This window comes from Alosa pseudoharengus, unplaced genomic scaffold (genome assembly GCF_046254945.1).
Source record: "Alosa pseudoharengus isolate Yale_2024_CS ecotype anadromous, Long Island Sound unplaced genomic scaffold, YU_APseudo_1.1 YU_APseudo_1.1_scf_3, whole genome shotgun sequence".
Classification (NCBI taxonomy): domain Eukaryota; kingdom Metazoa; phylum Chordata; class Actinopteri; order Clupeiformes; family Clupeidae; genus Alosa; species Alosa pseudoharengus.
Genome location: NW_027468718.1, coordinates 21952288 through 21964589, shown reverse-complemented (window position 1 = coordinate 21964589; position 12302 = coordinate 21952288). Strand labels below are relative to the sequence as shown.

General features: G+C 40.2%; 2 protein-coding genes across 2 annotated transcripts; both read right to left on the bottom strand.

The window, feature by feature from the left end:
- Window positions 1-532: 532 nt before the first annotated feature.
- Window positions 533-4949, bottom strand: fev (FEV transcription factor, ETS family member). Its single transcript, XM_076262583.1, has 4 exons — window positions 4841-4949; window positions 3436-4704; window positions 2900-2971; window positions 533-2386 (listed from the first exon to the last, which is right to left on the bottom strand). Exons 2-4 carry the CDS (start codon window positions 3515-3517, stop codon window positions 1839-1841), a joined length of 702 nt encoding a protein of 233 aa, XP_076118698.1. The 5' UTR covers window positions 3518-4704; window positions 4841-4949; the 3' UTR covers window positions 533-1838.
- A 1199-nt stretch (window positions 4950-6148) lies between these two features.
- cryba2b (crystallin, beta A2b) lies at window positions 6149-8214 on the bottom strand. Its single transcript, XM_076262582.1, has 4 exons — window positions 8051-8214; window positions 7109-7250; window positions 6638-6780; window positions 6149-6316 (listed from the first exon to the last, which is right to left on the bottom strand). The coding sequence occupies exons 1-4, from the start codon at window positions 8212-8214 to the stop codon at window positions 6169-6171; spliced, it is 597 nt and encodes a 198-aa protein (XP_076118697.1). The 3' UTR covers window positions 6149-6168.
- Window positions 8215-12302: the final 4088 nt, after the last annotated feature.

The window sequence follows — 12302 nt, the reverse complement described above, 5'->3', positions numbered from 1 at the left end:
CAAGTCGCATAAGCTGGACGGTTCCTTATCAGCCCCCTCCTCTCTCAATCTTGGCGCAGTCATTAAAGCATTTTCTGTGTTACCTTATTTACTTACGAGACCAACAAAATGTTTTATGTCAAATTGAAATCAAGTATAATTTTCTATACGTGTAACATGGCAGACCTATGTTAAATAGTGCAAGTAGGTTCATGTAGGTTCTACTAAAGTAGTGAATAATACATTTTGACTCATAATCTCTTTTCTTGCCGTTTTACACTTGCTCTACACTTGCTCTTACACTTTACACGGTACTCTAACTCAAATGAAGAGTGATGAGAGATGAGGCGATGGCTGTTGGTTTTGTAAGACAAATCGCTGTTCTCTGGTGCCACCTTGTGGTCACTACGGGTTTAAATCTTCTTGATGCTATTGACAATCGAGTTGTGTGTAACCTTCCTTTATCGACTACATTTTGTGAATTGTGTGGCCTGTTTCTCAGATATATAATGGTATGTAGGCTTAACAAGCAGTACAAATTTAATTTTAAAAATATTTCATCAAATCTTTTTTTATTATTGTTGACGTCCATAACCATCAATGTTGTCGTCTAACTTTATTACTGAGGAAAATGACAACAATACACGTTATAAAACAACTTTTACTCCAAACATATCACAAACATAGAACATAGATAGACCATTAAAATAGCATGGGCCACATATTTTTAATAGGAGGGCTTGTTAAAAACATTGCCACCAACTGCACATTAAACTGTAGCCTCTAATGAAATAATGCGTGTCGCCTATATAGCAAATACATTATAGTGAAAATGAGGCTTATTAGAAAGGCGGTAGGCTACCACTGATAGCCTAAACAGTGTCGGAGCTACGTAAAACGTAGTCTTTAAGTCCAACAATAAAAAACGATTGGACAGCAAATCGCCATGAATGGGAACACCTTATTAGATGTTCTGGAAAGCTTCAAACTGTATTTCTTCCTATTTGTTTTGGCAAGAGAAGTGTAACCATAAGGTGGCTACCCTTTACATTTTAGAAATGCCGCAACGAGGCCTGGTGCGCTTCTGGGTGGGTCTGTCTATTGGGTTGGTCGGTTTCGGTGATGCTACTTTAACTGGATGCTGTTTTAATTGATTTGAAAAGGAATCCTATATTATCATTTTGTTTGAATGTTCTTGAGGTTTGATGACTGCACTGCCTCCTATAGAACTTGACGGCTTCTACATACACCCTTTCTATTAGAGGACCACTAGCAACCTGTAACCTAACATATTACCATCTGATTTTCATTGAGCGAAAATGACTCCCATAGGCCCAGTTGAAAACTACAGGCCTATCGTTTCCTGAAGGTCTCCCTGATTAATATGAAATCTATATTTTTCCTCTGTCTGTAAACTGAACATTACAGAAAAATAGCAACGATCTTACGCTTTTTGTGGGCAGGCCTACAATAACATGTCTAATAGCCGAGTAGTTGTATGTATTGTCGTTGTCTAAAAGAGAGTTTGGATGCAGCTATAGACCAGTCCTCGCGTCCTCTTCGAAGTAGGCCTAGCGCTTTTCAGCCATGAGATGGCGCTAATAGGTCACGCATCTCTGCAAGTTAAAATAAATTGTGTAGTAGGCCTACATTTCTGTTTAAATGTCATTATGGCAATTCGTCGTTTTTAAGTGAGCCAAATGTCATTACAAAATATTGCTTAAGGATGGATGGGCAGTTTCAATAAAGTTATATAGATCTTTATTGTGCCGCAGGAAATTTGCGTGTATTGTTACAACTTTTACATTCTCTTTACCCAGGCAATTTTATCTAATCCACATCTCTAACTCAAACGGTATTCAATTATAAGGACTATTAATATTATTTAAATTATTTAAGTTATTGATGTTGTTGACGCAGCTGATATGAGGCGCAGATACGGTGCCAAAGGGCCCAGAAGGTTGCAAGTTGTGACTGTGGTAAAGAGTCGGCGGGGAGCCTGGCCAGTAGGAGAATCCGGAGTGACTAACGGCTGGAGCCATCAGGTTGAGCTTGGAAATGCCTGAAAACGGCAGCGGTGTGAAATTACTCTGGAACTTATAAAAGGCTTGTTCGGTCGACGAAGGTTGACACACTTGTGCCAGACCGTGAAAGTCAAATTTGTAGGCATAGCGCTTTCCATGCACCTTTGTCATGATGTTCTTGTCGTAGTAGTAGCGGAGAGCTCGGCTAAGTTTATCGTAGTTCATATTGGGCTTGCTTTTCCTCTCACCCCATCGACGGGCCACTTCGTCCGGATCGATAAGTTTAAATTCCCCGTTGGTGCCTTCCCATGCGATGCACGATATGTTGGAACTGTCCGACAAGAGCTCGAGGAGAAACTGCCAGAGCTGAATTTGTCCACTTCCTGAAATAAAATTTGATACCGTGTAATTGAATAAATGCAAAAATAACATGTTTGACAGACAAAACAAAAAACGTGCCAAAGAGAACGTGCACCAAGCTTGAATTTATAATCTCAAATGGATCTCACTATAACATTTAAATAAGAAAAAAATTATAATATGGAAATCACGTTTATTATCATATATTTGTTGTTGGCTTTAACAACTGTTGTTGACATTTGATTTTACTAATGGCCTATACACAATCTCATGAAACTGAGTCGCTAGACTGTACAAGTAAATTAAAAAAGACATGCGTAATGTAATTCATTGCGTAATGTATTTGAAGGTTCAATGAACCATCAGAAAATATACACAGCTGCGCCCAGATTATTAAGATATTTACCAAAAATATTAATGCTAAACTAATATAATTTGGGTCTAATATAACAGACATGTAGACTGAATTAATGCAGGAGGGCAACATTTTAAATTGTGTTTACCAATATTTAGAGCACCCGAAAATAATGACTTACCTTTTTGCACTCCCGTATTCATAGGGCTCCATGATGCGTTTTTAGCCTCTTTCAGAAGATTATCTGAAGGATCTGAACATGGGATTAATGACTAGATGAACATTTATTTAATGCACGGATTAGTAATAGCCTAACCAATGTGAATAATTTCTATAAAATGTTTCTATGCTTCTAAGGGGACACCGTGAAAACAATATGTCAATATAGCGAAGATAAAGTAAAATATTAAAAAGCACAAATTAAATCAAAAAAAGAATTATAAATGTAAATATATCCAAGGCTGTGATAGGTCTCAGAGTGCCGAGGTTCTCCTGTAGCTTCTATTGCTTTCCCTGAACTTGAGCTGTGAAGCCAGGAAACGCGTTCAGGAAAAAGGAAATCCGATTTCCGACAAAAGAAGAGACGGGTTTCAGATTGAAAAGCCAAGCAATCAGTGCCCAGGAGCAACCCAGCATCCGAGAACTACAAGAATCGCCCATGGAAATATAATAAGTAAGAACTAAAAAATCCGATTTTATACAAAAGAGTAAGTGTACCTGAGAGATACATGTTAAACATGAGGTTTCCTCCGCAGTTCTGTCTCATTGTGTCTGTTGATCTGGAAGGGTTGGCTTTCATTCGGGTAAAGATTTTTATTAAACTTTATCTCAAAACTATGATCTGGAATAAATGGGAGACAGATTGAAGTTTCCAGGCAACTGTCACAAGCTCCATCTCTGAGACAATATTCAGACAGCAATTTCCTTTGGTGCATTGCTTTAATTAAAAGAGCAATTTACCTCTGTCATCCCTCCCTGTCTCCACAATAAAAAGGAGCCGATAGAAATTCTGCCTTATCGATTCCACCATCAGGATTTAATAAAGTTTCAGCGTTAAGATCAGAGTTTCTATGGAGAATTGAAGTGTTTGACATGGAAACCAGTTCAGATCCTCTCTCTTTTCCGCCTTTTTACCTCTTTGCAAACATAAAGGCCTGTTCCATGTTGGAATAGAGTATTTGCCTTTAAAATCACGCTTGACTGCGTTTCAGTACACAAGGACATTTTATCCCAGACATTAGGCTACATTTGCATGTCATATAATCGAGGTGAAACGTTGTCGTAAATGTAAAACCATGCCTTATTACTCTATTGGCTCAGAGTGATGGGCCATTAGTCTGTGACAAACCTATAGGGCCTAGCCCAGATAAAATGGGCCCTGTGCACCTCACTGTGTTAAATAACCGTGGCCACCAATGTCTGTTGCTCTAAATGAAATGCATTTAGTTTAATAAATGCTAATGATTTCAAATGGGATTCAAAAATAAATACCACTGTTGCTGTATAGCTTACGCTAAAGTTGACAAAAGACAGTGATCAAAGCATAGGCTACCTTATATAACATTTTTATTACGAAGATTTTCATTACTTTTTATCACATTTTTGCGTCAAATCCGTTGCATGTCAACTGGATTTAAACACTTAAATTATGTGTGGCAAAAGTTTAGGCTACTTCCTGAAAGGTTTTCCTGGTCATACGTAGCCCACAATAGAGTTTGTTTTCTTCCAACTCTGGTCCTTCAATCCTGACGAGGTTTCCGTCCAGATGAGATAGGCCTATCACTGCATGCTCGCGACTTGATAGATTGGGTTTGTCTCCAGGTGTTCGGTCTCTAGCTTCCCAGACTTGCTTTAGCTGCCTGAGTCCATATACAGATCGCAGGCAACTTAAAACAAGCCCCGAAAGCTAGACATTGATGCCATTACTTCTTATAGAATTATCGACTGCAGTAGCTCTGGGTGACCACCGCATCTTCCTGCTGCCGACTGTAAAAGCGGGTCGCCATGACAGTTAACAATTAAACTAAATTAATAATCTTCAATGTCAAGCCATTAATTCATAGAAAACCGCGAGTCAAATCCGTCTCCGTAGTTGTGTTAATGCTCTCAATTCAAGTATTACCTTTCCATAGTCATTCACCTCCTCCAGTGAGGTTACCAAAACATCCAGAAGAGAATTTCACCTCCACTATCGAAAACGTGTGGGTGATTTTAAGGACTCCAAGAGTGTGCAGCAGTTATAATCAGTCCAACTAGAAGTGCATATTTGACAAAGGTGTGTTATGTAGTTGAACATTGATGAGGAGATCCTGGACTGGGCGTGGGACGGTATTAAAAAAGAAACTTGTATTTCCAGGCCAAATACGACGTGGATGTTTACAGTGCGGCTGGAACGGTTAGCAGACAAACAAACAAAGACACGGATTCTCAACAGGATGCGCACATTGCGCAGCAAATGTCAGAGGCGTGCCAAACGCCAGAAAACAGTAACGCGGAAGTAAAGTAGGCCTTGGTATGCGTATGTGTTTTTTTCCCTTTCCTCTTCAAAAATCGATTAAGTTTTTCATACTCTATGATGTAATTTCGGAAGCAATTTCTGGAGGTGTTTGTAATTTCTATAATTTCTGGAAGTGTGTCTGGTAAGCTTCAAGCCACAGATCAGCACCCTGGACAGCTCAAAGCTTTGTAGAATCCGCATTGACATGTAGGATATATATTCGGTAGGTTGTCCTGTTCATGTGATGGCTAAACTGGGTTATATAATAAGGTCCACTGTGTCATAATTAGGGTTACACCAAAATGGACACTAACACAATTCATGGTAAACTGTTGGTGAACCAGACAAATCTGGCCTTGAAATACCCCATAAAGTTATTGATTTTGACTAATACTATCCTTATTCGAATGCAGGGTTAGATGGTTTTGTAATATTGCATGCTGCACAACACAACATTGCAACAACAAATGGTAGAAGCATTAACACGTCATCTCGTGCTTTGTTTATTGGGAAGAAAATACAATCTGACATGAACAAGACACATTCTAACATTTAAATGTCTTCAAATAATATGCAAATATTCTGGTTGTAAGTACTTTATTAAGAAGAGGCAGTCTGTCTTCATTAATATATAAACACATGAAATCTATTAATGCTTCAAAAACAAAAGGCTTGCTAGTATAATAAAATTAATGCTGAATCATGAAAAGGTAATGTAGTTCAATAGTGCTAGAAAGTTTAAGAAAACGACTTTATGTTGACACAAAAAAAGGAAGAAAAAAGAAACCATTAGCAGGGCAGGTCCACTTCTTTTGATGTGAGAATAAAGCTATTTTGGGTAAAAAAAAAGCAAGGAATTGTCACAAGCACTCTTTTTCCATAGTTTGAATAAAGTCTTTATTGCCTATTTTAATACATTGTATGGCATGGTAGGTACATAACAGCCGCCGGACTTACTGCTGGATTCTGCGAATAGACTGGACTTGGTTGGTGTGGGCTTGGGTGCTGAACTCGTTGTAGTTTCTGTACTCTCCTTGGTGTCTGTCCCTCTCCAAGATGTACTGATATCCGCGGTAACCAGGGAACTGATAGGCCACCCAGCTGCGGAGAGAAAGACCAGTGTTTCATTTATCAGCTGCCGCCATGTCTATAAGATCATATGTCTGATGTCTGGGCACAAACTCATTTTGCCGTTGTCTTCTGGGAGAGCCGAAATACTGAGCCTTTCTAAACATGTCCTCCCTCAGTAAAAATGTATTATGAGCAATGGCAAAGATGCAGTAATAAAATACATGGTGCAGTAAACTAGTAGACCATGATGTGAGCGCTGAGGTTAGGGATCTGTGATTAGAGTGAAGATATGTTACCCAGGAAATGCATGAGCAGTGTGGAATGTTCTAGAATGTGTGAGGGGAGACTTACGCTCCAGAGTTGACTTTCATGGAGGGCACCTCCTTGCTGCACCAGCCCATGGCCTGAAGGGAGGGGTAGTCATCGCACACCTCAAACTTGCGTCCTTGGAAGTCTTCACACTCATAGAGTGTCACTTTGCTGTCACTGTGGTTCTGGTCAAATGGAATGAAATGAAAACAATGAAAACATGATGTTACAAATACAGTACACGTTTTTATGAAAGGGTACACAGGAATATAATGGAATAGAAGTATGTGTATGTTGGATTAATCAACTCTTTTGTCAAAAATGCACAAAGTACTTTGCTTCCGGGGAAGCTCATATTGTAGTGACAGCAAAATCTATGTTTGTGTGTGTGTGTGTGTGTGTGTGTGTGTGTGTGTGGGCATGTGTATCTGTGAGGTGTCCACATTTGTGTGTGAATCCCAGGGTAAGCACACACACTGCACACTAAAACTATGCTGCTTAGATCAAACTTACAGCACACTTAATAGGTCTGAAGGAGAGCATGTGTTCGGTTCTGTAACTGCTGTTTCCACTCCAGGCTTCATAACGGGGATAATCGCCCTTCTCTAGGATGAACTGCTGACCCTGAAATTCAGGATACTCATATCCAACCCAGCTGGAATAGGGAGAGGCAGACAGAGGGATCGAGGAAAAAAAAAAGAGAGAGAGAGAGAGAGAGAGAAAGAGAATTTTAAGATTGGGAGGTTTTACTGGAAGGTATAAATGAGTCAAAAAATCAAACAGTCCGACCACAGTGCCCAGCACCCACCACTGAGTACAGCGCTGCTGATTGGATCACAAAGGCGAAAGCAAACACCACATGCTTTCTCTGTGCTTTGTTTTCCCAACGCTTTTGTCTGGCAATCAGTCACTCCACCTCTTGTCTCCACATCAGACAGCTGGCCTTTCAGCGCTCTGTTACAACTACGCCCTGCTTTTCATTTACCCACACATTACCATTTCCTTCTCTTGTCATCAGGTCCTCACAGTGGGGTTGGAAGACCAAATTAGGTCATTACATGGAATATATAATATAATATAATATAATATAAATAATCATTAATAATAATATAATATAAGTAGCATAAAATCACATATCTAAGTACTTATAAGCTTCTCAGGCATCTTAACTGTTGTAAAAATACAAAACTATATAATCCAATCACATCTATGAATAAGCAGTCCTCCGGCTGTAGGTCAATTGAAACAGTAGCCCTTTCCTTACAGACCAGCCTGGAACAAGGCAGTGTGATATTGAGCAGCACAGCTGAGGTGACTTTCGTCCACAAATCAAATCCAAGAATGTGCGGTCATTTAAAAAATGTGATAATCCTGCCACACCGCAAGTAGTTTTCACGGTTCCCCGTCAGCAGCACAGGAGTATCCCAGCGAGCTAAAATCCAGCGAGAGACTTACGCGCCATTCTCCACCTTGATGGAGCGGATCTTGTGGAAGCCCCTCTCCATGATGTTCTGACAGTCCAGCATGAACTCGCAGCGCTTGCCCTGGAAGTTCTCCTCCTCCCAGACAGTGATCCTCCACTGCCCCATCTGCTCCATCATCTGTTGTTGTGTATTCATGGTTGCTGTTGTCACCAGGCTCTCTGCCGGTAGAGTAGGGGCGACAAGGAAGACCAGCAGTAAGTCACCCAGACTTTTGGGGAGACCAAAAGACGTTCACACATAACAGATGTGAACCTTGATTCCTGGACAAGGCATACCAATTTAATATTGTTCAAGAGCGAGCTTTTGATTTGTTTTTTTTTTTTGCGTGATGTTATCTATGTTTTTGTTTGTAGCTGTGAATATAGCTGCTTTGTACTCTTTTGCCAATGTGCAGGAACCAGATGTTCACATGTCAACCAAGACAGTGGGTACAGTGGCATACTCACGTACAGATGTGGGACAGATCCGGTCTAATCAATGTCGGGCTGCAGCCTTTCCCCAGTGTTTTTATAGGACCGGGCCCCTCAGCAGGCGTGGAATGCACCCGAACCCTGCACACTCAGCAGCCCCTAGGGCTGAAAGACTGAATTAGACTGGCCATTGTGGCTCCGCACAGGGCCCATTGTGGTGGCCCCATATCCACTGACTCATCAGAAAGGCCCTGGGTGCCCCGTGCCTGACCGCCAACCGGGCACAATGGCAACACACTGACATGACAGTTTGATTGGAAAACAGGGATAATGAGGGGGCGGCTGGGGGGAGATTAGCCCCAGTGGCGGACTTTAGGGTAAAGAGAGCCGGACCCTCCCCGAGTGGCTCAGTCCAGTCCATGGGCTCCATACACTGAGCTGGGCGGCTTGGCTCTCTCTTATAGGACGCCACACTTAACGCTTTTCAGCCGGGGCTGCTATGGGAAGGCTTCTTTGTGACGTAGGCATGATTTAAATGCACAGCGCTTCCATTGCACCGGCCATTTGTTTGCAAACAGATCTGTACCATCACAGCACAGCGCTGAAAATACAGAAGACCGCATACAGTTTTATTGCAATTACTAAGATGTTTTGATTACTAAGAATCAAAACATTTGATCGATTGCAAAAATGATATGGATCATTTAATACTCAGATGTTTCATTTGTCAGGATTTCAATCATTCATTTTTATCAGCACTGATTCAGGGTTGCCAACTTTGGGTGTTTGGCTGGAGTGAGATTTTGTGAAGTCATAGTGCGTGTGCGTTAAATTTTTCCCTAAACCTAATTTTAAAAATGTCTGTCCCCTGACTTTTTTGCTATGTACAGTATAATCCCTGATTTATGTTTTTTTTTAAAAAAAAAAAAAAACCTAATAGAATGGAAAAGTTTCTTCAAAATGTACAATTAAATTATTGATTGCACTTGAAAACAAGACCAGTGTTTTAACACCGTGGCATGGAAGGATTATGAGCCACTGGGCCCCTGGGCACAGACATGAAAAGGGCCCCCCTGCCCACCTGAAAAAGGTAGTAGCTCAGTAGAAAACATTTAAAAATAACCCCTTAAATGATGACTTCTGGCGAGTTTTGTGGAAAGAAATGGACAGATTGAGACTTATGAATGTGTGTATGAGTGTACATATGTATCAGGGATGGAAATAGCCTAAAATATTTTTTTCCACCTACCATTGTGGCTGGTGGATTCCAAAGTCTACCAGCCACTAGAGATACAGAACATATGAACATTTGATGAAAAATCACGACCAAAATGATCACGGTTATTGGTATTATTGCAATATGATTAAAATGTGCTGACTTTTTTTCTAAACCTACCATCAATGTTGGACAGAACTCATAATTGGCCTGCCCTTCATGACCAGTAGCAACAAATCTAAAGGTCAACAGACTATAGTGTCATAAAAGTGGTGTGGCTCCTTTAAGACCCAATCCACTGGTGTGAGTTCTGGAGCCATCCAACTTTATCTAACTCTATACTATCCTACATCATCTGATTTTAATATTATAGGCTATATTTAACATTTAACATTTATTTTCTATTTGGCCTGTTATGAAATTATGCATTGACCAATATAAGCACACTTTTTTAAGACACTTAAATACATGCATGCTTAGCATTTCGTGAAAACAAATCATTATGGCTACATCGACAAACTCTTAGCCATGAGCTGTACAGTATATCCTCTGATTTTAATATTTACACATATGTAGGTATTTAAGCACAGATCAGTTTTAAGACACTTAAAGCCCAAAATTGAAGACCATATAGAAATTTGCTACCATTTCAAAACCGGATTACCCTGGAAAGGCTTATTGTACAGGGGATTGCATTACACCTTTGTGTTCGGTAAGGTCTGCTGTTTATTCTGGTTTACGGTTTGTCATGTGTGGAACGAAACGTTTGTGAAATATTCCTCCTATATGAATTGAAATGAGCGCAGCCTAATATGATTATTTCTTGAAAGTTAATTTTCTCGCGAACCGTTTATCGCAGCAAATAGCGGCTATACCTTATAAAAGATGAGAAAAAGTTATTTCATGTGATGTCTGTGAGGCTACTTCGCGAGTAGTTCCTAGAGAAGAATGGGCGGCCACACTTTATGTCGGTCTGCCTCATGTCTAAATAGCAGCGTGTTCCGTGAAGGTGTCGCGGACCGGATTAAACAGTCAGCGAATCAACAATCAGAGAAAACTGCGCTAAGAACGTTGTAGGCTGATATTAGATCTACCTGCTGTTTGTCTAGACATATGTATGCCTTAAACTCGTATCCTGTCATTTAGAAACAATGCTGTGGTCTAGTATAGTCATCAACAAAAAATTAACGGATTGCAAAAAAAAAAAAAAATGGATTTGGCGTGACATTTCTTGAGTGTGCGTGAGAGCGTGAGATTGGTGCTGAAAGCGTGAGTGTCACGCCAGATGCGTGAGAGTTGGCAACCCTGACTGATTTAACTGGATATTTAGAATTTGTGTAGGTGATTTAAAAGTTGAAGTTAGAATCCCATTTAAGTTTGAAATGGCATATTAACCAGTGATGTCAGCAACGCGTGCGTTAGTCTATTTTGACCACTTTTTTCGGTAACGAGTAATCTAACGCACTACTATTTACAAACCAGTAATCAGATTAAAGTTACTTATCTAAGTCACTGTGCATTACTATTTTTGTCATTTTCCTTAGTAAAAAGATATATTCTTTGCTTTCTTCTTGTCTCGGGGATTAACGTCATGTAGGCTATGCTCACGTTTTCAGCATGAGGACAACTCACGTGTAAAACCACTCAGCGACACAAACGTAAACAACAATGGAGGGAGGAGAGAGATGCACATTTTATCTATACAGTCATTATTTTGAGTTTGTGTCAGCTAAACATGACAACATTAAGGTACATTGTACATTCTGTGCTAGCGACAAAGTGCTGTCTAGCTAGACATCCCAAGTCTCCCGAAGTTTTGGGAGTCTCCCACAAATTACATAAAATCTCCCGGAACCTAGAGCGAACAAGAGCACGCCAAACAGACCGGACTTCAAATCGTGTGTGCATCTGAGTTTAACGCGCACACAACTGAGGGAGAGAGAGGAGTGGTGCATGTGTGTCTGAAGCACATCCAAGACAGAGAGCATCCTGGTCTGTTTTGCTAAATCAACCAATCAGTTTTCAGTGTAGGTGGGCTTTCCTGAGACCGAATGCATAGACCTATGTCCTCTGTAGTGGACATAAGTTCTAGATGCATACCCCTTTACCCCAATTCCTGTGGTCTTTTAAAGAGGACATCCTGGGCTTTCTAATGATATATCATGTGATTGGCTGGGTTGCTGGGAACCTCCTCTTTCTTGTTCTCAAAAATGGTTGACATCAAAACAAGCACATTTTATGGAAGGAGGACAGATAATCAAATAGTGTCTTCTTATTAAGCATTCATTATGATGGCAATATATGGTCTTGTTAATGAAAATGTCAGGAATCATTTGATTAATTTTGAAAGAAGTTAAGTTATTTACATTTTGAAATAATAGTGACTTTATGAATGTCCATTATAATGGACCCCAGGACCAAAATATTTAGATTTTTTGGGAAATTTAGGAGATCATTTGTATAGGATGAATGAGGGGGGGGTCAGATTTGGAGCTCTCAGGTGATGAGTGAGTGAAACAGAGATGAGGACTATGAACCTGTGCCTCAAGAAGATAGCGAGGAAGAGTAAGACTAAAAAATTAATTATCGCAGATGAA